This window comes from Sorghum bicolor, chromosome 9 (genome assembly GCF_000003195.3).
Source record: "Sorghum bicolor cultivar BTx623 chromosome 9, Sorghum_bicolor_NCBIv3, whole genome shotgun sequence".
Lineage (NCBI taxonomy): Eukaryota > Viridiplantae > Streptophyta > Magnoliopsida > Poales > Poaceae > Sorghum > Sorghum bicolor.
Window position 1 is genome coordinate 55,112,643 of NC_012878.2, and position 27,173 is coordinate 55,139,815.

The following is a 27,173-nucleotide window of genomic DNA, read 5'->3' on the forward strand; positions in this document are numbered from 1 at the left end:
TCCAGTCCCGTGCTACGACTCGGGATTTATTGCGGTTTTTGCGAGTAAGCCCCTGGTAACGCTGTTTTTTGTCGGAACGGGGTTATGCACGGGGCACGCCAGCCGCCCTCCTGCAAAGTTGTGTTGTGTGATTGTGTCCCGCTTCAGCCTACCGGCCCTACCGTATATACGTACACAGGTTGTACTTGTACAGTACTAATAATAAATACTGTGATTTTTTAGTTTGGATATTTGTTTAATTTATTCTGTTCGTAAAACCCATTTTTATTGAGTAAATCAGGTCACAAAAATTTCAGCCCGTTTTTGCTGCTGCAGCTGCTGGTAGTACAGCCCAGCTGCGCGTCAAGGTAGCTAAGAGCTGCAGCAACTTCAGCTGTAAGCAGAAGGGAATAAACCTGTGTCCGTCGAACTGTCGAAGAGATGAAAATAGGTGAATTGAGAATGCAAAATTTAGAAAACGAGCCATGATAATAAAATCCTACGGCTAATGTGCAAAGTCGAGGGAAACGACGATCAAGACGGTTCGTATTTTCATCCATGGGCTAGGAAATTTCTCTTTAAAGTAAAGAAGGCTAAGCTCATTGGTTCGATGACATGTTTTCCAGCACACTAGCCAATCAGAAACCCGCAAACAGCTAGGGACCACAAGAAACACCTTTGGTGTAGAAAACGGTAAAACAAAAAATGCAATCCAGTAGCGAGATTGCATGAGCGAAAAAAAACATGAGCAGATAAACCTGAGTAATTTTTATATATGATGAGAAACTAAAGGAACGTCCATCCAGGTGAAGCCACGAATACTGTTTTTAAGACTTTGAAACCTTATAAAACCAACATTAGAGGCTTCGGAGTTTTGACCTTGAAACCTTAGATTTTCATCCCCACATATAGGATTGAATACAGCGTGGAAAATATTTAGCACCAAAGCCATCTAATTGTCGGGACCCCATATCGAATAAAATATCTCTCTGTGTCTTCTCCCACATATAAGATTGACCGATTGAGCACCAACGCCCAACGAGCTACAACATAGAAAATATTTGGTACCGAAGCCATATGATATTAATATCTCTTGATGCATTCTCTGTTTGGTTCATTCGCACGAGAAAAAAAAATCCCCTTTCTCTTCCTTCTTCGGTCCTCCCTACTCTAACAAATTCTGCCATGGATCTCTCTCATCCAACTTTGCTCTTTCCATTGTCTATCTCTAGTGCAAAAGGCCTCTTTTTCTTGGCGGCTCCTTTGTAGTCAGCACGAGCTCTTTCCATAACTTGATCATCGGATTCACCACTACCATGCTCTATTTTTGCTTTTTCATAGCATGCATTGAATTTGGTAATTAAAGATATAGTCTTGCTCCAATGGTTTTTCAATTCAGTAGCTATTCTTCTTCAAGGGCGTGTTCAAGCTGTACTCTGCAATATCCTTTCAGTGCCTATTTTCCCTTCTATCAACTCCAATAATTGGATCTGTGTAATTTTTCAGCCAAGCGCTAACTAACTGAAGTTTTCTCACTCTAAAACATTCGACCTTCTTTCTTTTGACTTTCTTGTGGACTGTTGTCATTGTCACTCCAAACCAATGTGTTTAAAGGATCCACACCAATCTGTTGTTGCTCTTGGGACACCAGAGAAGCTAAATCGATAGGGCTGATGTCATCAACTCGCGAATCAGTCCCTTGGCTACCTTGGAAGAAACCCATGGATCTAAGTAGTGACACATCATCGACTCCTTGTGGGTATTGTACCATCCCCACGTAAAAAGTACCTTGATGGCTTCCTTGTGATGATAATGGGAATTGTGGGTAATTTGGTTGAGATCTAAAGGGATTGAACATGTGTGAATACTGGAGGTGGAAATTGGCAGGGAATTATGGTTGATAGTTCATAGGTATTAGGGTGAAGGGAAATGATGTTATTGCCTAATTGGACTTTGTGGCTCACCACTTGTCATTGCAGAGTTCACCATATTTGTCAAAGATGAAGATGTGTTCTCCATAGCTACAAAAGAAAGAGAGATAGAGAGATTTGTGTGTTCGATGACCTTTGCCAACGATCATGTGTAGTTTAAAGACATGTGTGCCCAATGGTTATGCCTGTATAAAATTGGATTAAATGTAACCATTCTGACTAGCTTTTACCTTTTTGCTACAATAAATTAATATATTTTATAATATTTACATGCATTGCTCTATTTTTTTTGGCTCGGGTGCAAATTGGACATACATAACCCACACACGCATGCACGGGAAACACGCATCTGTGCTTATACCCTGAAATTTCTGGTAAGTTTCTAGAAAAAGGTGCAATCACCGCGGATTGAACCTCGGTAGGTAGTGTCTTACTGAACTGTCCTACCATTGAACCACAAGCCCACCTTTTTCTAGATTAACTATAAGGCCATTCACAATGCATGGTTTTATGGCACAGTTACCAATACTAGTTTAAACTAGATAACCGAGCGGCATGAATTTCATGGGGATGAAACTCCTCTCTCATCTGATGAAACTCCTTCATTTAATAACCCTGCCAAGTCAGCAGTTTTACTTATGTGGCACCATATTTAATGTGCATGACACTCTCATGAAACATGCATTGAGACTGACCTAAATAAGCATCACCACACGAAATATTAGGGCCTTGTTTAGTTCCGAAAAGTAAAAAGTTTTCGGTACTGTAGCACTTTCGTTTGTTTGTCCAATCATGGACTAACTAGGATCAAAAGATTCGTCTCGTGATTTACAGCTAAACTATGTAATTAGTTTTTGTTTTCGTCTATATTTAATGTTTTATGCATGTGCCACAAGATTCGATGTGACGAAGAATCTTGAAAACTTTTTTGTTTTCAGGGTGAAGTAAAACAAGGCCTAGGAGTGTTGTCCAACTCTCTACTTTTAGTCTCACTCTGAGAACACATTGCGGAAGGTGGGCCTTCGGCAGGCGTTTCTGCAAGCCACTAAGGCCCTGTTTAGATTGTAGATGAAAATTTTTTGGATGTCACATCAGATGTGTCGGAAAGATGTCGGGAGGGGTTTTTAGAAACTAATAAAAAAACAAATTACATAGCTCGTCAGGAAACTGCAAGACAAATCTATTAAGCATAATTAATCTATCATTAGCACATGTGGATTACTGTAGCACTTAAGGCTAATCATGAAGTAACTAGGCTTAAAAGATTCGTCTCACGATTTTTAACTAAACTGTGTAATTAGTTTATTTTTTATCTACATTTAATGTTCCATGCACGTGTTCAAAGATTTGATGGGATGGATGGAAATTTTTTGAGTGAGAAACTAAACAGGGCCTAACCCGGTTGCTGGCTGTTGCCTCCCTCACAAGGCACTGTACAATCACCGTAGAATTCACCTGGAGGCTGCAGCCAACAACAGCCCCTGCTTCAGAGTTTCGTTTCAGCCGAAAGAATCCAATTACCAACCTATGAAACAACAAAGTGTCGTTTGGATATTGGTATAGGAAAAGATAAATGAATGAATAGCTACGATTAAATGAGGTGTGAAAAAAAATGGCTAGGATTCAATGTTTGTTCGCTTAAGTTTATCTACTGAATCTGTGTTTTATCTTAACCATTCAGCAGTATTTTTTTCTTATCATAAATCAGCGAACAATACTTACTCACCCACCCCCCACCCACCCACCAAAAAAACCCTACAACAAACACTATTTATTTGAGACGTGTTTCCATACAACAAAGTAACTCTAGATGATACGCCACTCTTAGATTAAAGATGAATTGAAACCTTTCATTTGTATTGGCCTGAGAGCAACACATGATTTCTCGAAAATTACACCAGCACCTCTTCAGAGGGAGAGGCAGAAGCAAGGTAACACTTAAACGACAGAAGAAGAAAAAAAATACACGAACAAGTTGAAAATATGAAAAATCGCCCCACTACAAGACCTATAGCATGTCCATTAACATACAATGGCCCTCATATGGACATACCATGAGACAACATATAAGTACAATAAACATGAAAAATTGCATAATTTTAATGTTACATCACCGAAAGAAAGTTCACTCTATAAGCTCTCAAACTTCAGCAAAATTTGCTGCTGAATCTTTGGAATGCTGGCATTCTCGAACAAGTAAACAGAAGAAACAGAGAAGGTCCCAGATGCATTGGTCCTCATTGTCATATCAAATGCCAAATATCAAATCCATCACATTGGTTACAATTGATTTTGCTGGTGCAGCAACGCTGCCAGTTGCACGACGGCCTGCATCTCGGCTAACATTTGTGCTAGCTTTTGGGTCATATGGGCGGGGCAAGGCTCCTAACTGGTGCGATGCACCTGTGCTCTTCAAGCCAAGTGACTTTGAAGGCAAGGAAACCATAAATCCACCTTGACTGTTTCGCACGAAACTCTCATCCAGCTGCTGCCGGTGCACTGCATCAATAGGCTTTACGCCAACTATCAGACCGCTGCTTAGTTGGATACCATTTTTCTGAAGGGCCTTTTGAGCATCATAAGAGCGCTTCAGGACCACATACATGATGGTGAAATTTATCAGTATTAGGACTATCACATAGTAATGTAGAAACATTTACTATGAGTGTATGATGCATGTAAAGATCAGAACTGACAATATTGTCAAATAAACTGAGATGCTAACATCTCAAAATTAAGAGAATCAGAAATAACAATAGGAACAATACATCTAGAAAGGTAGAGTTGATAGTGACCACCATACACGTTTTTAATTTGAAAAATACATAAAGTAAACTGACACTACCAACAAAATAACTACCTGAAGATCTGGTGACAACAAGAGCTCAGAAGAGTTGCTATTTGGATAAGCCTCATAACTTGACTGTGCCAAGGGAATTCAGAAAGCACATGACATTTCTATAATTTTTCCAGCATCTTTCAAGGATATTTATAAACCCATCGTGAGCAGACACATAACAATGCATCATTTTATGAATTTAGAGAATTCATAAGTTGTGACCTTGAACATGTTACACTAAAAACCTATCCAGGACAATGTTACCTATATGCTTCAGGTTCAAGGGATAACCAAAACCATATACCGCGTCATTTACACACGGGGATAAAACTTGGTGTTGATATTGTGCAGCTAAAAATTGACACTATATTAATTTAAACCGGTACAAGAACATTATTCAACCTAATGGGGGAGCCCAAATGAGTTTATATAGTTGTTTCAGTTCACTGGCAACTAAACTCGTTGGTAAGCTACACAGCAGCCTGAGCTAATATGACTATTCTGTGAAACCTGGGTACATGAAATTTAATTAAATGGTGCGGAGTAGAACAAAAAATGGGAGCACAACAGTAGTCAAATGTATCATTACCTGGTACAATATGTGGATCCAATTCCCATCTCTTGGACCAGAGTGATGTCTCAATATTACTCCACATTTCTCGAATTCCCGAAGAACAAGGTTGGTATCTCCAATAGAAAATCTGTAGAAAAAGCACCAACAGAAGTGAATCAATTTATCATAAAAGTCGCATGAGATTTGATGCAAGGAGCGTGTCAACTCATGATAAACATTTACCATAGCACTGAAGTTACTCCTAGCCAAATCTACCGTGTTCATACGCGTCTGCCAACACATCTATAAGCTAATAATCCAGTACAAAACAAAGCATAAGCATTGTTTTCTCACCCGAATACAGTGACCCACTCCTCCCGTTCGACCTCCCCTCCGTTCGCCACCGGCTCCATCCTAGCCGGTGCCTGCGCGGGGGACACCGGTGACTGCGCCTCCGCTGTCGTAGCAGGAGGTGGGGCGCCAGGGCTCCCGGGCGGCGGCAAAGCGAGCACCTCTTTCCGGGCCGGCTCGACGACCCCAACCATGGGGGATCCTGGTGGCGAGAGTGACACCTTGCCCCGGGACAGGTCCCATGGCGGCGAGCGGCTGGCGGCGGCGCGCGGTGAGGGGGACGACGCGACGGGGAGGAGGTCAGAGGCGGTGGGGTCCGGGGAGAAGTCCGCGGCGGCGTAGCGGTCGTCGAGGGTGAAGATGGGCGGCGGCGGCGGCGTAGCGGAGGGGGCAGCCGAGGGGGAAGCCCCCGAGGCGAAGCGGGACACGCCGCGGTGGGACGGGATCGGGGTGGCGAGGTCGCGGAAGAAGGGCGCCTGCCGCGCGCTGCGTCCGCGCCGCGAGGCGGCGAGGGAGTGGGAGGAGGCGGCCATGTGCGGGCGGGGCGGGGCGGCGCGGCTCGGCTGGGGGTTGACAGGGTTTGGGCTTCGGAGTTGCCCTTTCCCTCCTGCTGGGTGCTGGCCCTGCTGCAGTGGAGGGCGAGGCGTGGCCTGCGGGGGGAGCGTGGGTAGGTGGCCGACGGGCGCGGATTGCCTTTCCCTGGCTGCAGCTGGTCGCCTTTATTGGGCCGTTCCGTGCCTTGCGAGGCTGGAAATCGGCACGGGCCAGCCCGAATTCACATTGACTTGCAGAACTTTCAGTGTAGCTGTTGTAACTTCTGCATATTGTCAAAGTTTGCATTGATTTGAAAGGCATATTTCCCAAGCTCTGAACTTGTACCGGAGCGTGTACAAACTTAATGCGAATCTTCGTGTCGCAGTGTATGATCCACGTAAGTTCTTTGCTTCTCAACATGCAAACTTGAGAAGGTACATAGAGTCCCGTTTGGGGAAGGTCGCACGTTCGAGGAAAGAATCAGCAGGAACACTTCATGATAGTTCAGGAAACCTGCGTGCCCTGCCTGCCGTTTCGCAGGAGCTAGGAAGGCGCGCACAACATCCAACAGAAATGCAACTGATTATGTCACGAATGTTTGACGACAAAGGCTACCATGCCCGCTACATGAGAGTTAAGACATTCTTGAAGTTTCCTCTTGGCACAAGGTCCAGGTATCCCTTACTTAGGGTGGAATGATACCAAATCCGAAACTACAAATACTTCTCAGATAAAAATGCAACAAGATGAATACAAGGTTACATACAAACAATGGCCTTTCAAATGGGCCACCTAAAACTTAAACCTTCACGGATAATCGTCAGGTTAACCTTCAAACGGCTACAACCAACCCAAGCACGCAACTGTTTCTGATGCTAAACGGGAAGCAGGGCCCTTCAGGTGCAAAGACAATGCTCTGGAGAGAGAGAAAACATAAAGGCCATCTTAGCAGTAATTATCCACATTAAGTGATTGCAAAACATACACTGATTGCTGTATTAAGATGGGATTTGCATAATCAAGTACTTTTGCTACTATACTTCCAAAAAAAGTACTTTTGCTACTATGATTTATGAAAGGGCTCTCAAATTAGTGGCTATCATGAATCCTGTGAGGTCCAGTTAATAATCAGATATGTTGGCAAGACAGCAAAACAATATAAAGAAATCAGAAGAACAGAGAATTGACCATCTCCAAGATGAGATCACAGTAAACGCAGTTTCCCTGTAACTGAATCAATGTCAGCTTTCCTCCCTGCACAAGATAATTGCAAGGAAAATCCTCAGGTCATGAAAAACTCGTCGCGTTGACAAACAAAGGGAAATATATGGGATTCATGAATTCCAACATACAATTCAAACTTGCAAATTCAAGTATAGCTGCAGAGATTAAAAACATTAAAGTTCAGAACTTTTGATTGAGAATCTAACCTGGTCCTATTGCAAGAACAGTTTTGGATCCAGCCAACACCTATACAAGGAAAAAAATGATGAGGGTAAACACTAAATAATACTAGGAATGTTTGATAATATTGTGCTGCCCATGCCAGCCCATTTCTCGTGCATAGAATATAGAAATGACACACCATAAACTCATCACATGGCACATAGGCACAAAAATAGTTAAGTATCTGGAACAGAAAAATGTGCATGGAACTAATGGTTGAAGTATATCATTTTAGTAAATTTACCCAAGCCACAATAAATCAATTACTAACATTCAAATTAAGAATCACTTAGATATGTTAAACCATCCAAAATTTAGAAGGATATTGTTTTCTTGATTTTTGTGAAGGCTGCCAGGAGGGCTAGTTTTACGTATCAAAGTAGGTAGATCTACAGAAGCATGAAACTAACCTGTGTGCGGCCTGCATCAGCAACAATAAATGTAGGAATACCTCGATGTTGTGCAGTTTCCTTTAGCCTGTTCCTGATAATAGACCACAGGGAACAAGCGTTCTTATAAATTAAGATACAAATTTACACATCCCCACCAAGCAAATATGTTCTATGGAAATTTAGTTATTATAAGAGCAATGACTAACATTTCCTGTTGGTTCTTGCATGTCAAAACAATCTTAGCTTGTCCAAGTTGCTCCCATTGTTTCAGTAAACCCCGATTGCTGCAGAAGATATGTCAAATGAGTTTGGGGGAGCTCGGTTTCACAAAATACTGATAACACAAGGTAGATAAATAGCTCTCTGGCACAGGCTTCACAGGAAAAGTCAAGGGTGGGAAAATAAGATTACTGAAACCTGCGGTTTCCATCCATTTAATTTCAATTCAGTCCACCACATCACTAGTTTTTTGAAAAGTTACCTTTTTGTATGGAGGACAACATAATGAACAGAAAAGGAGTCAATACTGTATTCAAGATCACATATGGATGGTGTAATAGTTAAGGCCTTAGCTCTGGAGATGGGTGACAGAATAGTTAAGGCCATAGCTCTGGGAGTCCAAGGACTCCACAGATTGGTGATGAGATAGTTAAGGGCTTAAGGCATACAGACAACACAATGGTGCGATGCTCAGTGATTAAAACTCAGGAGCTACTCAGACAAGAGATAAAATGGTTTGTGAGCCTCCGATCTAATAAAGAAAGGTCCCAGTACCCATGCAGAAATATACTCGATATTATTTTGATGAGTAGAACAGAATTTATTCAATCAAAGCTTTTCAAAATCAATCAATGAGTACCAGCATCTGTATCTACGCAAATTCAAGCCTACAAAGTGTACAGTAACACTATAAAGGAATATTCATGCCTATGAAGAGAAAAATATACATCATACATCCTTCAACTAAAACTACCTAATGAAGAAACAGTGCAAACCGCATTAACACCTTGACAATAATTCTGAGTACAAGCCAGTCGCTGCATCTGCAAGGGATTAGCAATGAATGAGGTGTAAGTTGACTCAAAAGTTCAGTAGATAACTACATATCGAAAAGGTTCAGTGCTGCTCTGGCTAAGATTTGGTGGTTGCAGATTAGACACTCACACCAGGTTACACATTTTTTAGCAAAGTACAAAAAACTATGGATAATAATTCAAAGAGAAAGAGCTGCACCAAATAAACAGCATGCGTCCACTTGGAGATGAACTTACGGGCACATTGAGAAGCTATTTTCCCAGCCCCCATCTTGAGGTCCTGGCGTACCACTAAAACCTGCAGATGGCATTAACATCAATGAGAGCGAGCTCAACTCTAGAGTTGTGAAGTTCGAACAAAGCAGCAATAATTAAACAAAAATCAGACGGCCAACGTCCTAAATCCTTATAATAGAATTGTATCGAAAGCGATAAAGCGCAGGTAAATGGTGGTATTTCAGGTTTCGGAGTGAAATCAATCAGACGTAGGCGACAGCCGACACATAGCGCGCCGCGCACCGAACTAGCTGCAACGAAGAACTCTCATCATGTATACTCACGCAGTACACTGGCAAAGCAACCTACCATCTTAAGCTCCTCGCCGCCTGAGGCAAACGAGCTCCCCGACGCCCGCTTGGAGCTGGAGCCTCGCGCGGATGCGGCGGCCGGAGCCGGCGCGGGGCTGGACTTGGGTCTCCACGACGAGGAAAGGTCGAGGAGGACGCCAAGGAGGAACCCGATGGCGAGGCCCGGGAGGAAGTTCGCCGGGCGCAGGCTCGCGGCGAGCCATGGTTCCTCGCCCTGCGACAACAGGGAGTAGACGAGAGAGTTAGGGTGTTTCCGGAATTGATGGCGAGGACAGGGGCACCGTTGGGTGGTGCGTGCGCGTACGCGTACCTTCCTCCGGGTGGGGTTTTGCTGCGGGTTTCGCCGCGGCGGAGGAGCCATGGAGGATGGAGCAGTCGGTCGGTTCCGGAGAAGAAGAGAGATGCGCTTGTCGATAACGGGTTGCTGCTGTGTGGGCCGGATGTCTCTCAGTTTTGTTGGGTCGAATGGATGATGGGATGTGCTGCTTGTGCACTTGGGCCGTATGGGCCGGAATTAACAGCACATCCATCTCCAAATGATTCCTTCCCCCGAAGGCCCAAACAAAAAAAAAAAGGTGTAGGTCGATGGTTTAAGAAAAAGCGAATATCACTCACGTTATGTCTGCGGCATCATGCATGTTTTCATGACTTGGAATTGCAGCTCCCAAGTCCCAACCGCATGCACTACACGTAGCTTGACAGATGGACTGTCTTAGGCCTTGTTTAGACCCGAAAAAAATTCAGATTTCGACACTGTAGCACTTTCGTTTTTATTTGACAAACATTGTCCAATTATAGATTAACTAGGCTTAAAAGTTTCATCTCACGGTTTAAGACAAACTGTGCAATTAGTTTTTGTTTTTATCTATATTTAATGCTCCATGCATGTGCCGCAAGATTCGATGTGACGGGAAAACTTGAAAAGTTTTTGGTTTTTTGAGTGAACTAAACAAGGCCTTGTTAGCATGGGCACGGTTACCTACACGTAGCTTGACAAAGAGATGGACTGGTCTTAGCATGGGCCGGGCATGGATACCTACACGATCGATCAATTGCGTATTTGCGTTGTATACACGAGCGCGTGCCACGGGGATCTGAAATAGCTTGGACGTGCGTATACTAAGCGTGCATCCCGTCGTTGCACGCGAGTACTGCTCTGATTTTGGGCAGGCATTCCAGTCCGGTGGAAAGCAAGTTTGGCGCATAGCACGTATACCGCCTAATTAATTTGCTCGAACTCTCTGCGGTGCGGTGCGGTGCGCCCCCGTTCGTTTTCAGACCGATCGCGTCGTGATAAAAAGCTAGCAGAGACCGGAGAGCCAGAGCTTCGTGTCGGATCGAGATCGTGAAGAGAGCGAAGTTCGGTGCACGGTGACCAAACCCAGCCCTCCCCTTTTTTGTCAACAAAAATATGTTGTGCTGTGTCACGTGTCGGTGTCACCCTCCGCGAGGAAACAGGGCACTTACTCGGCGAAGGATATCGAAGTGCATTACCCGTTGTGTACCGATCTCACCGAAAACTCGAACAAAAATAGAAGGAAATCGGCACGACGGCTCTTTTCCAAGACGGCTTATGAACGAAGCTATTTTTTTTCTCGTACAAAAAGATAGCTTATCTTAGCTTTCTCTCTTATTTCTTTCTTTCATTTATGTATAAAGTTGTTGATAAAGTTATTTTGCTAAATAATTTTTTAAAATAACTCAATATATAATGTTTTTTTTAAAAAATAATTTTACCAGTGAAATTGAGTCGTATCAAATAAAACCTAATTATTACGTATCCAAAGCATCCGTTTTCTCGAGCATTCGTCATCCCCTGCGCGCTGCTACTGCTACTCGACATGCACATGACATAGTCCGTTCGGTTCGTTCTCACAATCATTGTAGTAGTACTAGTAGGCTAGTAGCTAGGGTGATTCGGACGCGAAAGGCGTCGCGCTTGCACACGCTACCGAGCTAGCTCGACGCGGCGTGGCAGACGGGGTGGAGCCAGGTAGCACGTAGCGCAGGCGCCGCGCGATGAATCGCGGCATGGGCTCGCCCCCCGCACGTACACGTGCAGGCGTGGAGCCGGAGACGAAGCCGGGCGGGCGGGCGCCACGCTCTGCGTTGCGTTGCGTTGCGTTGCATTGACCTCCAGGCTCTCCGATGCAGTGCAGCCCACGACTCCACCGCCACCCCCGTACCGCGCGCGGACGGACGGGCGGGGGGAGTCGTCACGTCCGCGGCGACCCCGCCTGCACATGACGCCTGACACGGCCGCGCGGGCCGCCAGCTCGCACTCACGTGGCCGGTGGGATCCCTCGTCCGTCGTCGCCTCGCTTTATAGGCCGGGTCGTGGTGAACGTGGGTGCAGGTGCGGTGGAAAATTGGAATATATTGGCACCGTGTGTGGCTGTTATGTTACCGGAGAATTGAGGTCTAAGCAAAGGTCGACTGCAGGTTTTGGATTTTGTGACGTTTTATTGTTTGTCGCTGCCATGTTAACCTTTTTTTCAGTCAGCGTTAAATTAACATATATATGATTTTATATACTTTTTAATACATATAGAGCCACCGACGTCTCCTCCTATTGCACGCTGAAGTCTTAGAGCACTCACAATGCAAGACTCTATCACAGAGTCCAAGACAATTAATTATATATTATGTATTGTATTTTGCTGATATGGCAGCATATTTATTGAAAAAGAGGTAGAAAAAATAAGACTCCAAGTCTTATTTAGACTCTAAGTCTACATTGTTCGAGGTAATAAATAACTTTAGACTCTATGATAGAGTCTGCATTGTGAGTGCCCTTAGGCTCCTCTGCACCATCAGTGCCGGTCCCCTTCTCCTCATGTGGCCAGCCTCGTCGGTGGTGAAGAGGAGCGGGGACTCTCATTCATGCAGTTTAATCTCCACAACTATATAATCCACCAGTTGTGAACTTTACTAAATACACCCCATAAACTACTACTACAGTCACAAACTACACTAAGTACACACAAAAAATTACACCTAAGAAGATCTTTTCTTTCAAAATTAAGGGACAAGATTAACTCTAATCACACATTTCCCTAATAACTCAATCATATCCAACGGTCTCCAACGCTTGGATCAAACTCATCACTCACTTCTCACGCGCGACCGTGTCTCTTCCCTCTCACACACGACCGTCACAATAGAAGACAACGGGACGCATAGGAAGACATCGGGGCTCGCGCCAGGGCTCGTGCGACCAGGGGTCGTCGGGGCGGGCGCGCGGCCGGTGCTAGCCGGCCAGGGCGAGCGCAACCAGGGCGAGCGCGGCCAGGGGAGGCCAAGGGTCGCCGGGGCGGGCGCGCGGCCGGTGCTCGCCGGCCAGGGCGAGTGCGGCCAAGGGTCGCGCGACGCGGGCGTGCGGCCGGTGCTCGCCGGCCAGGGCGAGCGCGGCGGGTGCGCGGCCGGGGCTCACTTGCCGGGACGCACAGGGCTCGCTGGGGCGGGCGCGCGGCCGGTGCGCGCGGCGGACAGGGCTCGCGCGACCAGGACGACCGCCGCGAGCGCGCGGCCAGATCTCCCGCGGCGCACAAGGAAGACAGCCGGGGCGAGCGCGGCCAAGGCTGGCCAGGGCAGGCACGCGGCCAGGGCTCCCCAGGGCGGGCGCGCGGCCAGAGCTCGCTGCGGCGCGCAGCCGGGGCTCACCGAGGCGGCCGGGGCGTGCGGCCGAGGCTTGCCGCGGCGGCCGGGGCTAGCGATCAGGGGCTCGCGGGGGCGACCGGGGCGCACGGCCGGGACGCGACGCCGGAGCGCGGCCAGGGCACGACGCCGGAACGCGGATAGGGGCGCCACGAAGGGCGAACCGCTAACGCACCAGGCCAAACGACAAACGTCATGACAAACTCAGTAAGTAATACTTGCTTAGCATTTTCTAATGCAGATTAACATGAACACCATCATCGATAGGTCCCTTGTACTACCATTCTGAAATGTGGATCGATGCTGATTTACCCCCTTTATTATTTGTGATTGTCATTCATTTGTCAATGCGTTGGTTATCCATGCTGATATGTCATTGTTTCAGTTCACCTGAGTTTACTTGGCTACGGCCAGCATGTGCAGTAGAGAATCCTTTGGTTATTTATGAGTCCTGCTAACTTCTGTTTGCTGCTTTATTTCTTTGTTATATATGACATGTTCCTTCAAAGTGTTTCCTCACATTCGGGCAATATACTATATATGCATGTAACTATTCTAAGATATGTTTATTTTTCACTCTTTTCTTTGCCTGCAGGGGATTTACATTTGCAGTTGCAAACAAATAAAGGGTCAGTTTGTTTTTCACCTAATTTACCTATGTATATTGTAGTGAAATTTCAATAGCTCTACTCTTTAGCAGAAGGCCTCAATTGCTAATTGTAGTTCATACTAGAGAGTTTACATATGTAATACATTATTAAAAAATATTGTGTTTATGCTTTCGATTTTCTAATACTTCAAATATGTTGTGTAATAGTTGACTTGAGATGGTTCAATAAATTTAATAGAACTAACTATGAACTTAATGTGGTGTGTATCGTTAGCATGGGGCAATAATAGTAGTGAACGGGTTGAATTTTAGATTAAGTGAAGAATTAAGAAACAAATTTACTGATTTTTTATTTATGCATCTATGAACTGGCACTAAATTCAAAAGTCTCTAACTATGAATTCATAGTGACTAAATCATCATCTTTTCTCTTCCGAATTCAGCTGCTGGCACTAAATCCAAAATGACTTTGACCATGCTGGTAGTGGTACCGTGCTGGTGTCAAGTGCTCTGTGCAGGTGTCAATGGTTTGACTAACAGGAAGAAGAAGCAAGCTGTAATTTCCCTTTATTATCAAGAAGGGTATTTGCAAGTTCTATAAAGAGACTTGATGTATTTTGAACAACACATACCTTACTTTTGTATATATATTTAATAAACATTCCACTTGTTGACACTTCCCTGAATAACCTTTTTTTACTTATCTTTAGCTTCCATATGTATTGGTCAGGCTGATGTGGCCTTTCTAAAAATCTGTTGGTAGTGCAGCAGGTTATGTATTGTTTTCCACAAGAAGGCCCTTCAACTGTATGATTTTGATTTCAAGGGTTGTAACTTGTCAATACTTTAGCCTGTTTTGATTTTGGTTGTGAAAAAAGGCCGATGATATGTGCACACCAAGCCTGCTTCCTCTTCTTGTAGCAGATGTGAGGTGAGAAATTTCTTTCAGCATCGTAAAGATCCACTTGGTTTGCCTTTTTCTTTCCAAAATTCCACATGCTAATTTGTTCCTGCAGTAAACGAATCTCGTAAAAAGTTAAAGGCATATATAAGAGGACAAGTAATATTGCTTTTCTTTTGTTCATGTCACCAGGCTTAGTGAGTTAATGTTATCTCTATAAAATTTATATGCTTGTCAAACATCAAATATCATCTACTCACTACATACTGCTTTCCCTTGGTTTGTGTTTGTTTGCAAAGGAACCGGCTTACTGAAGGTAGTAGCAGAAATGTTAGTATATATTTCCTAGCACGAGAGAATGATAGCTCCACGACATAAATGTTAGTAGATTTCAGCCATGGTGAGGCACCAGCGCTTGCGAGCTCCATGTCCGAGTGGTTTAATGCAAGAGGCTCTGGTTTCATGTCAGAGTTCCTCCATGTTCTCTCTGGCTGTGAGATCAACTCTCTACCTCCCTCGCTAGAACTGTGTTGGGTCTAGCATTTCACCTAATTTGAGCAGGTAGCAATTGCAGGCAGTCATGTTTAAATTAATCGTGTTTTCCTTTTGCGTGCAACATAGGTGTTCAATGATACTGCGCTGAGAAGAGGAGTTCCAATACTATCTACATCTTGGAGGTATGTGATTTAGAATTGGGTCAGATGCTTGCCTGTAGTTGATTTTTGTGTAGGTAAGTAGAAATTTAGACCCGAATGTTTCTGCCTTGCTATATGTGGTGAACTGTTATGTCAACTAATTGTGCATCTTACTGCATCTTTGCCATAAATCAAAAACAGTAATATTCGGCAGTTTGCTTCCACAGGCAAGAGCACCAACAATATCGTTTATAAACATGTTCTGCTACGATGAATCCTTAAATGAGTAAGTCCATAAATTACAATTACCTACTATGTATGTTTCGAGCTTATATAATCCCCTATATGGTTAAGGTGCAAAAGAATTTGAAAAAAATGTATGATTCTCTATAACTTTACAGGATGTTGGACCTATTTCAGAAGGATTAACTGTTCTCTATAAATAGATTAACTGTTCCTTGGAAAATATGTTTTTGATTCAATCCAATGAAGTACTTCAGATTTGGTAGAATTAACTTTGGACTTGAATGTGATCCGTAGCGTTAGATACTCAGGATAAATAAATGATTGGTCTTCCTTTGATTGTTTTCATGTGTATTTTTTAAATAAAACCGTAGCGTTAGCACGGGCACTATACTATCATAGTAATTACTTACATTGAATAAATTTGTCTCATGGGCTACTCGATGGCATTGGCTTCGTTGATCCCTTGTTGGACATTTTTTTTGTTATAGATAATTTCCATGCAAACCAGATATCGTCGTTGAGTTTTGACATATATCAGAACTAGACAGTTATCAAGGATATAGATTGGAGGAGAAGAATGTCATTATGCAACTCTGGATTTACCCATGTGTCTCTCCCTTATTGTCCACGGAGTTAGATATAAACAAAGATGTACTTGTTCTCCTGATTGTTTATAGAATCATTTCCCATATGTAAAAAAAAATGCTAATATGAGTATTGTGTCAAAAAAATGATAGTACATTCTGTGTTTCAAACTAGATATCAATACAATTTTAGTGAAATTGTATGGCATGTTTCTGACATTTGGAGCCATCCACACAAACACTACTACTAAACGATTTTTAAAGGCATCTCATTTCTTTATACATGGTTGTAATTTTAGTCGTCCTCGTTTTACTTCTCTATACATATAACTTTTGCTATGCACTTTATATATATATATATATATATATAATTTGTCTTGATATATAGTAAAAATAATATATCTAAAATAGTTAGAGAACGCCTTACAATTTAAAATAGAGAGAGTAATATATAGATATAAATATAGATATAGATACCCGCTGTCTTTACTCAAACTTTCTTAAGTTTGACTAAGTTTGGAGAAAAATACCAGTAATATTTATATCTTCGAATAAATTTGTTATAAAAATAGATTCAATGATCTAACTAACGATATTAATTATATAGTATAAATAAATAAATCTAAATACTTTTATTTTATAAATTTAGTTAAAGTCAAGTACATTTGACTTCTTGTAAAGTAAGAACGACAGGTGACAGGGGTACATGTTAAATGGGCCTTGCCGTACCCACGTCCTCATGAGCGAACTTATTTTTCACGGACACATCGTATTTACCGATATTTGATTTAGACGTTATTAGGCATTGCTAGCCACCAGCGCCCATTATGTGAGGTTCAACTTATACAGCCGTGGGTTACTCAAGTGGTGCCTCAAAATCTCGAGGCAGAGATGAAAATAAATAAACCCAGCAAAAAAAACAAAACAAAAGCGGACCCAACACAGTCACGCCTTTCGAGGCCAATCCACCTAGGGATCGGAGACCCTGCAGGGCCGGACCTTATCTGACGCAAGTCACACAGCCCACCAACAGCCCGTCAATATTTTATCGTTAGCCGCACTCCGATGGCTCACACGTGTCCAACCTTGCGTCATCCAACGGCCCGAGAGCGAACAGCGGCGCGCTCGCCCACGTGGTGGTTACGTGGGAGCACGAGGCGGGCCCGTGCGTGACAGCGTGAGCACCTTCCGGTGAGGTGACCCCGGCGCGCTCGACGTGGCACAATCACAGGCGTCTGCTTAATCTCCGGTGGACCTCTGACGGTGACGGTGGTGCTAATAGCGTGGGTGAAAACGCTTTTTTAAGTTTTAATAACGCTGTGCTAGAGTTAAAAAAAGTTGCTATGCTCTATACAACTCAAGTACCGATGTGCTCATGATTCACTGAGATGGATTTTAAGGGAGATATTTTTTCTTTTTCTTTTTTAAACATTTTTACCCTAAAAAATTGATGGGTCAATGTAGCATAGCACAGTAGCACACGATGGTAGGTTTGATTAACCTTGATAGGTGCAATTTTATGTAGACAAAATCCATGATAATGTGACATGATGTACCACGCTATGATGACCCAGCATGTGATGCTACTTTTATATGATGGTGCTCCCCTCTCGAGTGCGCAGCCACAATAGCTCAGCTCTGCTCAAATTTCCGTACCAGCCCCACATATGTCAATCGAAATCCAAATTCATGGTCCAACATCAGGAAATCGAGCGTACCTCATGCTGAATATGCATAGAACTTGCACACGAAAAAAGTTTCACAAAAAGAAGAACCAACTTGTGTATACACTAATTTGTTCAACTTTGACATATCTGGCACACAATTGAGAGATGTGAAACTATATGAGACGGTCGCGTTTAGGAAAAAAAATGAGATACTTCCATCAACATAGGCTTATTTTTTCTAGCTTTATTTGATAAACTAGGTGTATGAGCTAAAAAATATCTAGTGGATCATTATGGTTTTAGTTTAGACAAGAAAAAAAAGATATTATCATTTTGTTTTCCAAAATGCTTCAAATTTTACATGGAGCCATAATTTAGAGGTCCATCAGATGGAGCCTATTACTTTTGTCTTTGAAATATTGGTCAAGAATCTATATTGTAGTGTAACGATATCTCACTTCCGTATTGATACAATTGCAGAGCACATATGTCTGAACATAGTTTTGAAGTTTTTTTAAAAGCAAACTAGACAGGAGAGCCGCTGATTGAATCTATTTTGATGTCATCCATTGCGCCCCCTCTCATAATTATAAATCCCATTTAGACTCCTAACTCAAAAACTTTTTAATTTTGACCATTGACCTAACAAAATTTAGATAATTTGTCAACACAAAATTGGAAATACTAGGTTCATTATAAAAGGTTCTTCTATTTATAATATAACCTTTTCATTAAAGATATCATATTTTTTATAGATTGCTTGTTAAAGTGTCAATTTAAATTAAAAAAATGTCATACACACAAACCATGCATGTTGATAGTACTTCCCAATAGCCCACATTGCAACAATTACCCACGTGGTAAACACAACAAATCGAGGAAACTCATTACTTCCATCTGCCATCAATTTCTCCTTGTTTTTCTCTTCTGTTGAGCAGCACCACCACAGTTGTCACTGCCCGACTTTGACTGTGAAGCCTCCAAATATGCCTTGATTTTTCTCCTGCCCTATTTTTTACTACTCATTAATATCTGGATTTTTCTTATACTGCTATAAAAAGAGATATATCTCATTTTTTAACAGGCCATTAAAGCTGCCTATACTAGTTTGGTTTCCAGCCAGGGGAGGGAGTGGCTGTGGGCGGCTGTGGCTTTGGCCTTTATTTACTCCTTAAGAACCGTTCATCTCTGCTGACCTCCCTCCCTCGTCGTCCTCCTCCGCTCCGCTCTCCAACGCCACGGACGCGTCCCAATTAAACCCTACTCTCTCTCTCTCTCTCTCTCTCTCTCTCTCTCCTCTTGTTATTTCCGCCAGCCTCTCCACGCACGCAGAAAAAATCAGGGACAGAAATAAGCGGAGGGGAGGGAGAGGAGGAAGGGAACAAAAGACAAATTCTGTGCGGTGGAATGGAGGTTTCGGCCGAGTGCGCGGGCGGCGGGAGGGTCAGGAAGGAGGCCGACCTCTTCCTCGTCGACGACCTCCTCGACCTGCCGTGCGACGACGAGGAGGAGGCGCAGGAGGCCGTGGTGGTGGGCGATGGGGAAGGGGACGGGGACGGGAGTAAGCAGCAGCAGGCTGCTGCGTTGTTGGGCGGCCGGGCTTGTGGTGCCGGCGGGGAGGACGGTGCCGGCGCCGGTAACGCGTCGAACGACTCGTCGGCGGTGACGACTGCGCTGGACAGCTGCAGCAATTCCCTCTCCGTTTCCGGACTCGCCGACGGGGACTTCTCCGGCGGGCTGTGCGAGCCGGTAAATTCCTCTCGTCGTGGTTTTCGTCTTTTTCTTCCATGAATTCCGGCGAACTGCTCGATTTCTTTACGCGTTTCTTCGGTGAATTAACGGTTCCGATAACCCGTCCGACTTCCATTCCACCACCGGCACCCATTAAAGTTCTCCTTGAATGGCGGGAGCAAACGTCCCGTGAATAGTAAGTAAACTGATGCGACCTGCAGCAGCCCAAAAATAGCGGCGTCCTAAACGCTCGCCACTGCACTCTGCTGGCACCCGAAAATAGTCCGTTCGGTGCTGCTCGACTGATTCATTGACTTTTAACGGCGCCATTGCTGACTGATTTTTTCTTGGTGTGATGAACCCCTGCGCAGTACGACCAACTGGCGGAGCTGGAATGGCTGTCCAACTACATGGGCGAGGACAACTTCCCCACGGAGGACCTCAAGAAGCTGCAGCTCATCACCGGCATTCCGCCGGCCGGCACTGCCACCGCCACGGCGCCAGCTCCCGCTCCTGCGGTCGTCGCCGCACAGCAGGCACAGGCACAGCCAGCCGGCGGCGTGTTGCCACCGGAGGCGCCCGTCCCAGGAAAGGCGCGCAGCAAGCGGTCGCGCATCGCGCCATGCAGCTGGGCCTCCCGCCTGCTCGTGCTCCCGCCACCTCCGGCGTCGCCACCGTCCCCGGCGTCCGCGGCCATCTCGCCGTCCGAGTCCGGTACCGCGGCGCCTGCGTTCCCGGCCAAGAAGCCGTCGAAGCCTGCGAAGAAGAAGGAGGCGTCGACGCCGTCGCTGCCAAACAACAACGCCGCCGCCGCTGCGGCTGCTGCTGCGTCGGCGGCGGCCGCGGGGGAAGGGAGGCGGTGCCTGCACTGCGAGACCGACAAGACGCCTCAGTGGAGGACGGGGCCGCTGGGCCCCAAGACGCTGTGCAACGCGTGCGGTGTGCGGTACAAGTCGGGGCGCCTCGTGCCGGAGTACCGTCCGGCGGCGAGCCCGACGTTCGTGGTGTCCAAGCACTCCAACTCCCACCGGAAGGTGCTGGAGCTGCGCCGCCAGAAGGAGGCGCACCTGCACCCGCACCCGCACCACCAGTACCAGCCACAGCCGCCGCAGGGGCCGCTCGCCCACATCGGCGGCGCCGGTGGCGGGGCGGCCTTGATGCACGCGCCGAACCCGCTGATGTTCGACGGGCCGGCGGGGCCGCTCATCGGCGACGACTTCTTGATCCACAACCACCACATAGGGCCGGACTTCCGTCAGCTCATCTAGGAACGTCGTCGTCTGGTCTCTTTGCTCGCTCTAGAGTTGATCCAATAGCCCAGCAGCCCAGGAATAATTCAGCAAAACCAAAAACTGATCTTTTTTAGGAGTTTTTTGTCCAGTTTTTTTTTCTTAAATTTTCATTAGACAGTCCTTTCTGGAATCTTTATTTTTGTTTTCTCTCTTGATTTCTCATCTCCTTTTTTGAGCCTTTTTTTCTTAGACTCTTCTCGGATTTTTGAGTTTCTGACACCGCCTTAGAAAATAATTCTAGGGAGTTGTTTTATTTTCGTAGCCTCTTTTTAATTTCCTCTCTTTCTTAGCATCTACCTTTTGATTTGTATAATGCAGAGCTCCTAGAGGAAGAGTAAACAAGCAGTTTTAAGTTCAAACTTCAAAGCTAGTGTGAGACTTCCTTACTTGTTTATGTGAATCCCAATCTTGTCTGCATTTCGGCGAGCAAGATGATTCGCTCCCAGTGTGCTGAATCGATCGCTGTTATGATAAGGAGGCAGAGGTGCGCACAAACTGTCACAGTTCACAGCTCACAAAAAGTCACAACTCACGATCACAAGCGTGAGCGGGTGAGTGTGGTGTGTGTAACCAAACCAAAGTACGGAGCACTAGCAGTAGGGTGAAAAAAGGTGCACGTGATCGTCGGAATCTCGCAATGCAAAAACAAACCACACCTCTCATGCTCCAACAACCTGAATGGTCAAGTTTCTCCCCTTTGCTTTGCTCAGCACACAAATGGCTCGGCCTTCTTTTACCCCCCAAGAAGATGAAGAAAAGCATCATGTACACAGTGACTGTTGGGATATATTGCGAGGGCCCACATGGCAGGCAGTTGAACATGAACAGGGAAAGTAATATATACTGACAATCCTGTACATGTAGCAGTGTGGTATGCATGCCATGTGGGGTTTGGATATGGTTGCAGGCCGGCCAAGAGAGCATTGGATCCACAATTCCAACCACTTCGCTCGCTGTAAAAAAGGGTTTTGGTCCGGCGCTGTTGGATTGATCCTCCTTGTTTGGGCCCATTTTTGGGACGGATCGACCGGTGCGTACCTGACCACCGAAAGCTTCGAATTACCTATTGGATGCATGCTATGCTAGCTACCGGTACCTGTCCTTGCTACCGCCACGACGCCACCCGGCCCCTCGATGTGATGACGATGTGCTCTAGTGTTTAGTGACCTGCTTTGCCAAAGCCCTGACGCCTGTGCACTGCCACTGCAGCGGCCACCGGTAAATGTAATGTCACATGACAGTGCAAGGGCCACCTGCAGCAGGCCAGGACATGCATGTCCTGACGCCGAGGCATCGACGTCTGATAGATTTCGCCTGAAGCAAAGGCACTCCACTCCAGTGCTTTTGTGCAAGGAGAGAAACAACGGGCTCCTGCTTGCATAGACCAGAGAGTTACTGAGGTCTTGTTTAGTTCACCCAAAAAGCAAAAAGTTTTCAAGATTCTCCATCACATCGAATCTTGCGGCACATGCATGAAGTATTAAATATAGACGAAAGCAAAAACTAATTACACAGTTTAGCTGGAAATCGCGAGACGAATCTTTTGATCCCAGTTAGTCCATAATTGGATAATATTTATCACAAACAAACGAAAGTGCTACAGTACCGAAATCCAAAATCTTTTCAGAAAAGCCTGAGCTATCTTGAGAAACACTTGTGAATCGCGTACCGCTAGCTGCTAGGTGCTAGATGTTCGTGTCACTACGTTCATTAGTAGTTCGTGAAGAACTAATAAAGATGGTCTGACACGGTATGTTTGTACACACGGTACATGTTAGGAAAAAACCCGCTTGCTCCTTATCGTACAAGCGAAGATAACCTAGTGACTAGTGAGTGTCCTGGATACCTTCATACCAGCTTACACGTACCGTACCGGCCGACTTCACTCTCAGGACAGTTGTGAGTATGCACCATATATATGTAGATGTAGGGCACAGGAGTAGCAGTGTATCGGTTTCTCCAGAAGTTTTATGGTGGTGTGGGTACCATACCACTGTCTAACTCTATGACCAAAGCGCATGCAGGGAGAGCTTTCAGCAGTTTGATGCATGCCACCATTATTTCTTCTACGATCGAGTATAATCATATTATCTGATAGTATCTGTATGACTGTATATTTTCGGATGCACATCTCCATCATTGCCGTGCAGGTAGGATAGTTGTATGAAGCGAACAAGTCATGGAGATCGATAGCTACGTGCAGGGGAAATTAAATTTCAGTCAGCGCTGGGGAACACCTTGGCCGGATTTCTCGTTCCACCAACGGAAGACAGTTGATGCACAACCAAAAAAAATGGCAATGGGTTTACAGGTATGTATCATCTGTCATCCACCAATACCCTGCATCTGTTAGTATATATAGGACGAGTTTTAGTTACGGGCCAAAACTCATCTCACCTGTTCACATTACTCACCCTGGTCATTCGGTACTTTGGTTCGGTTCGATTCGGTATTTTGTTTTTTATAGAAATTCGGTTCCTCGGAAAATAGGTACCGATCGGTTGCTTCCAAAAATCGGTATCGAAGAAATTTCGGTACTTTCGGTTCGGTTTCGATATTTACCGAAAAATACCGAACTAGTCACATGAACATATAATAGCAAGTTCAAAAACTAATTTTAACATAATTTGCAAATAATTTCATAAAGAATAATAGTGTGAAATACATACATATACAAGTCCACAAGATTATTCTATGAGTAGAGTACCAAATGTACAAAATATAATAGACTAAAATAGTGCTATTAATAATATAACTACACTCGAACTCAGCACATTTCAGTAAATTCGGTTCCCCAAGATAAAGTACCGAATTTAGCTTGGTTCCTGAAAATTAGGAACCAAACAAGTTACTGAAAAATTCGGTTCGGTTTCGGTACTTTCGATTCGGTTCTCGATATTTTTAGTTCAATTCTCAGTTTTTGGTATTCTATGCCCAGGCTGACATTTCACAACATAATCATAGGAATTCATAACTTGTAAGAGACGTCACATGAATAGCTTTATTTACATCCAGCGACGAAGCCAGCGGTGGGGCTAGGGGGGCTCCAGCCCCCCTACCGCTGCTGGCCCAGTAGAATCTCTAGTCCTCTTCTTCTAATTTTAGACACAAATTTATAAGGCAGAGTGGGCTAAAAACTTTATTTTTTAGATATATTTTATAAATTTCATCATTGATTTATATTTTTAATATAAGACTGCTTCAAACTAATGTATTTTTTTCTATTACAAGAGGTAATAGTAGAGCTAAGTCGATGTGGAACATTTATTCAGCCCCTCCTATTTTTTTTTCCGACTTTGTCCTTGTTTACATCAACTAGTCCCATAAACCACGCTTGCATAGGCTTTCAATTTTAGGAGACATTATTAAAGTATTAGAAGTTTTAAATATGCTTAGTACATGCGGAGCACTATCAATCAACATCACCTATTTTTGCTATTTGATTCATTTTCTATGATGATCATATAGTTACTCCGTGCCTTGATGGTTTCTGCTCGGGCCGGCCCAAGCCAACCGTCTGGCCATCCAACTATCCAAGGGCTGGCGCCCGTTTCACGTGTTACCAACTTGCCACCCGCGGACGTGCCGCGGCGACCTTGGTTTAATTTCGGTGGGATCTAGTCGGCAAGTCGGCAGCGGAGCGGCAAGCACGCAAAGCGGTCGCGTTCCGCTGTTTTCGCCTCGAGGCCACGGTCTGGACGCCTGGTCGTGGTCGCTCGCTAGTCGCGGCACGTTGCTCGCGAACGCGCCCTGCTGCGAACACCGGGCAGCGGCCGCGGCCTGCGAAGCGTAGCGGCGGCGGCGGCGGCGTTCGTGTGACTCTGCTTCTGAGCACCTGAGCACACGTGACGACGTGCACGGCCCCGATCGGCGTTGGCGGGGACCAGCCGAAGCGCCCTGCCGGAGCCGCACCGCACCCGCGTACACTTGAGCGCTGCCCAGGCGGCCAGGCGAGTACCCCATGAGCTACGCACGCGACCAGCGCCGCCTAGCAGCTAGCTGCAGGTATCGCTACAGCATGCAGCAGGGCGAGGGAGTTGTGCAGAGCCAGGGTTCCTTGGCGTCGCGGCAGCTTTCCCGTGCCGCGCGTCCGTGACTGACGCCTTTAACCGCCCCGTGCCTGCGTGTCCAGTACTGCAATACACCGTACCAGGCGTCGACGGTGTGCGTGTTCACTGAACCCAGCAGGGCGCTGCGTAGGCACCTTACGTGATCTGCCTCTGAATCTTTCGATCGATTACTATACTTACACTTCAGTCCCAATCATCTTCAGTGGCACCACGAAACTGAGCCCAACGCCAGAAATGTCTCACTCTACCTGAAATGCTCTCGAAAATTCGTCAGCCGTTCGTGATCGAGCTGGGAATCGGTTCCCATGGTTTTCGTGGAGAAAGGGAGAACAAAATAAGGCGTTTCTATCGGAAAATTTGAGAACATGCGAAAAATTGGCAAATGAAATCTTATTAGGAAGACACTAAAAGCCCACATAAAGATGCTAACTGTTCGTACGGCTGGTCGCTACTTTCGGCCCAGCAGCAAAAGGCCTTCTAGTGAATTGGGAGTATCTTGGTGGTTTTATGTGATTTCATCTCTGCGCCGGCAGAGCACGCCATTTTCTAATATCGTTTTTTTTTCTTTTCTTTTGTTTCCGTGGAGTGGTAGCGTCATTGTAGGTGGGAGGAACATAACATATCTCATGACCACTTCAAATAAAGTGAAGAAAGTGAGTGTAAAGAGGCATATATTTGGTACCAGATATATCTCGTGAGCCTTCTCTGGCCCTACATTTTTATTATGAATTGTACGCCTAGACAAGAACATGTTGTATGTATGCATGTATTACGTTGTTACTTATTTATGACATAGGTACCTATAAATTTACACCTATCACAAGTATACACATCCTATGTACAATAAATACACCACACAATCTAGACTGTCGTGCCTGTACTTTAAATGAAAGGTTTTTACAAACTGCATTGTTTCTTATCCTGTGGAATCTAAAGCCGCCCACTTTTGTCTAGACCATGGACTGCACACAATCTTGACTACCTTTGTGATGTCTCTTTATAACCACTAGGAGTCTAGGACAACTACTTTTAGGACTACCAAGATTCGACACAATCTTGGTTGTTGTTATCACACTCTTATAGTACTAGGAGTTTAAATCACCCACATATGGGACTACCTCACTACCATGATACCATGGGCGATATGTGAGAAGGATTGCAAACTTTATTAGATGTGGTTTTGCTTTTCACATGTACTGTTTTATGTTTATGCAACTTGTGTTATGTTCACACTCTTTTCAGTTTCTTGGCTTGCACATAAGTCTAGATCAATGGTCAATGAACATGGTATTAGATAATAAATATGGATCTAAACAAATGTCTGAAGGTATATCTGAATATTATTTAGATAGGCGCGCACACACAATCACTAGAAGTTGTATTACAATAACATCTGCATTTTAAGTACAATTTCCTACTACCACTAAAAGATTTAAGCCACTGTAGTCATAAATAATCAGTCTAATGGAAATGACACATTCCTTTACAAGTAGCCATCTGAATTCTAAAATTAAACCATGGTAGTGTTTCGGCTTTTGCCATCTTGACTTCTAGGAGAGTTTGGTTTTTGTACATAATTTTCTCTTCATGCACAAGAAGTATATCTTTATTTCTAGCATTGGTTGCCAAATAGAGCACCCAAACTAAAGTGGTGTGTAACATTACCACAGCTCCAATGTGAGACAACCCTAGAATCGTATTCTGACAACCACCAGCACCCCTTAGCACCCAACGCTGCAGCTGCTCTTACAATGTTACAAAATGGAAGTGTTATATTAAAAATTTGAGTGGATAAATTGATATTAGCAAGATTATGGCGTTATAGATGTAAAATCTAGTTGTTGGGTGCAGGCGGGGTTTGGAGTGATAGAATGACCTATTGTGATCTGATTATATGTTTACTACTACAAATTTCATTTTCTCAACATTGTTTTTCACCGTTAGTTTGGCCAGAACCGATGATGGCGATAACATGTTTCACTGTCAGTACAAAAGTCGGCGGACCGCAATGACAAGAAAAATTGGCGGTTACAATAGTTTTCACTGCGGGGTCATTGGATGATCCGAGAGTGAAAATCATAGTGGTTATCACCGCCGAATCGTACGACGAACCGGTGGTGGAAACAATTTTTAC

At 44.7% G+C, this 27,173-nt stretch overlaps 2 protein-coding genes across 4 annotated transcripts; one reads left to right on the forward strand and one right to left on the reverse strand.

Annotated features, from left to right (window-relative positions):
- LOC8067925 (probable peptidyl-tRNA hydrolase 2) lies at positions 3,740-10,074 on the reverse strand. Of its 3 annotated transcripts, XM_021448276.1 has the most exons (10): positions 9,957-10,074; positions 9,645-9,860; positions 9,297-9,357; positions 9,032-9,068; positions 8,232-8,309; positions 8,044-8,116; positions 7,618-7,657; positions 7,396-7,441; positions 5,339-5,450; positions 3,740-4,497 (listed from the first exon to the last, which is right to left on the reverse strand). In XM_021448276.1, the coding sequence occupies exons 1-10, from the start codon at positions 10,005-10,007 to the stop codon at positions 4,159-4,161; spliced, it is 1,053 nt and encodes a 350-aa protein (XP_021303951.1). In that variant the 5' UTR covers positions 10,008-10,074; the 3' UTR covers positions 3,740-4,158. The 3 variants fall into 3 exon arrangements, with proteins under 3 accessions (XP_021303951.1, XP_002441400.1, XP_002441401.1); XM_002441356.2 differs by lacking the exons at positions 3,740-4,497; positions 5,339-5,450 and adding an exon at positions 6,758-7,103 and having other exon boundaries at positions 7,376-7,441; XM_002441355.2 differs by lacking the exons at positions 7,396-7,441; positions 7,618-7,657; positions 8,044-8,116; ... (3 more) ...; positions 9,645-9,860; positions 9,957-10,074 and adding an exon at positions 5,657-6,331.
- LOC8068943 (GATA transcription factor 12) lies at positions 19,066-21,361 on the forward strand. The gene is made up of 2 exons (XM_002440049.2): positions 19,066-19,695; positions 20,049-21,361. The coding sequence occupies exons 1-2, from the start codon at positions 19,354-19,356 to the stop codon at positions 20,943-20,945; spliced, it is 1,239 nt and encodes a 412-aa protein (XP_002440094.1). The 5' UTR covers positions 19,066-19,353; the 3' UTR covers positions 20,946-21,361.

What these genes read in the sequence shown, in the direction of transcription:
- LOC8067925 (XM_021448276.1), bottom strand. Translation starts at nt 10,007, where the DNA reads ATGGCTCCTCCGCCGCGGCGAAACCCGCAGCAAAACCCCACCCGGAGG. An exon ending in CTGATGCAGGCCGCACACAG is followed by an intron (nt 7,658 to 8,043) that starts GTTAGTTTCATG and finishes TTCCTTGTATAG; the next exon opens with GTGTTGGCTGGATCCAAAAC. An exon ending in GGATCCACATATTGTACCAG is followed by an intron (nt 4,498 to 5,338) that starts GTAATGATACAT and finishes GTGGTCCTGAAG; the next exon opens with CGCTCTTATGATGCTCAAAA.
- LOC8068943 (XM_002440049.2), top strand. Translation starts at nt 19,354, where the DNA reads ATGGAGGTTTCGGCCGAGTGCGCGGGCGGCGGGAGGGTCAGGAAGGAG. An exon ending in CCGGCGGGCTGTGCGAGCCG is followed by an intron (nt 19,696 to 20,048) that starts GTAAATTCCTCT and finishes ACCCCTGCGCAG; the next exon opens with TACGACCAACTGGCGGAGCT.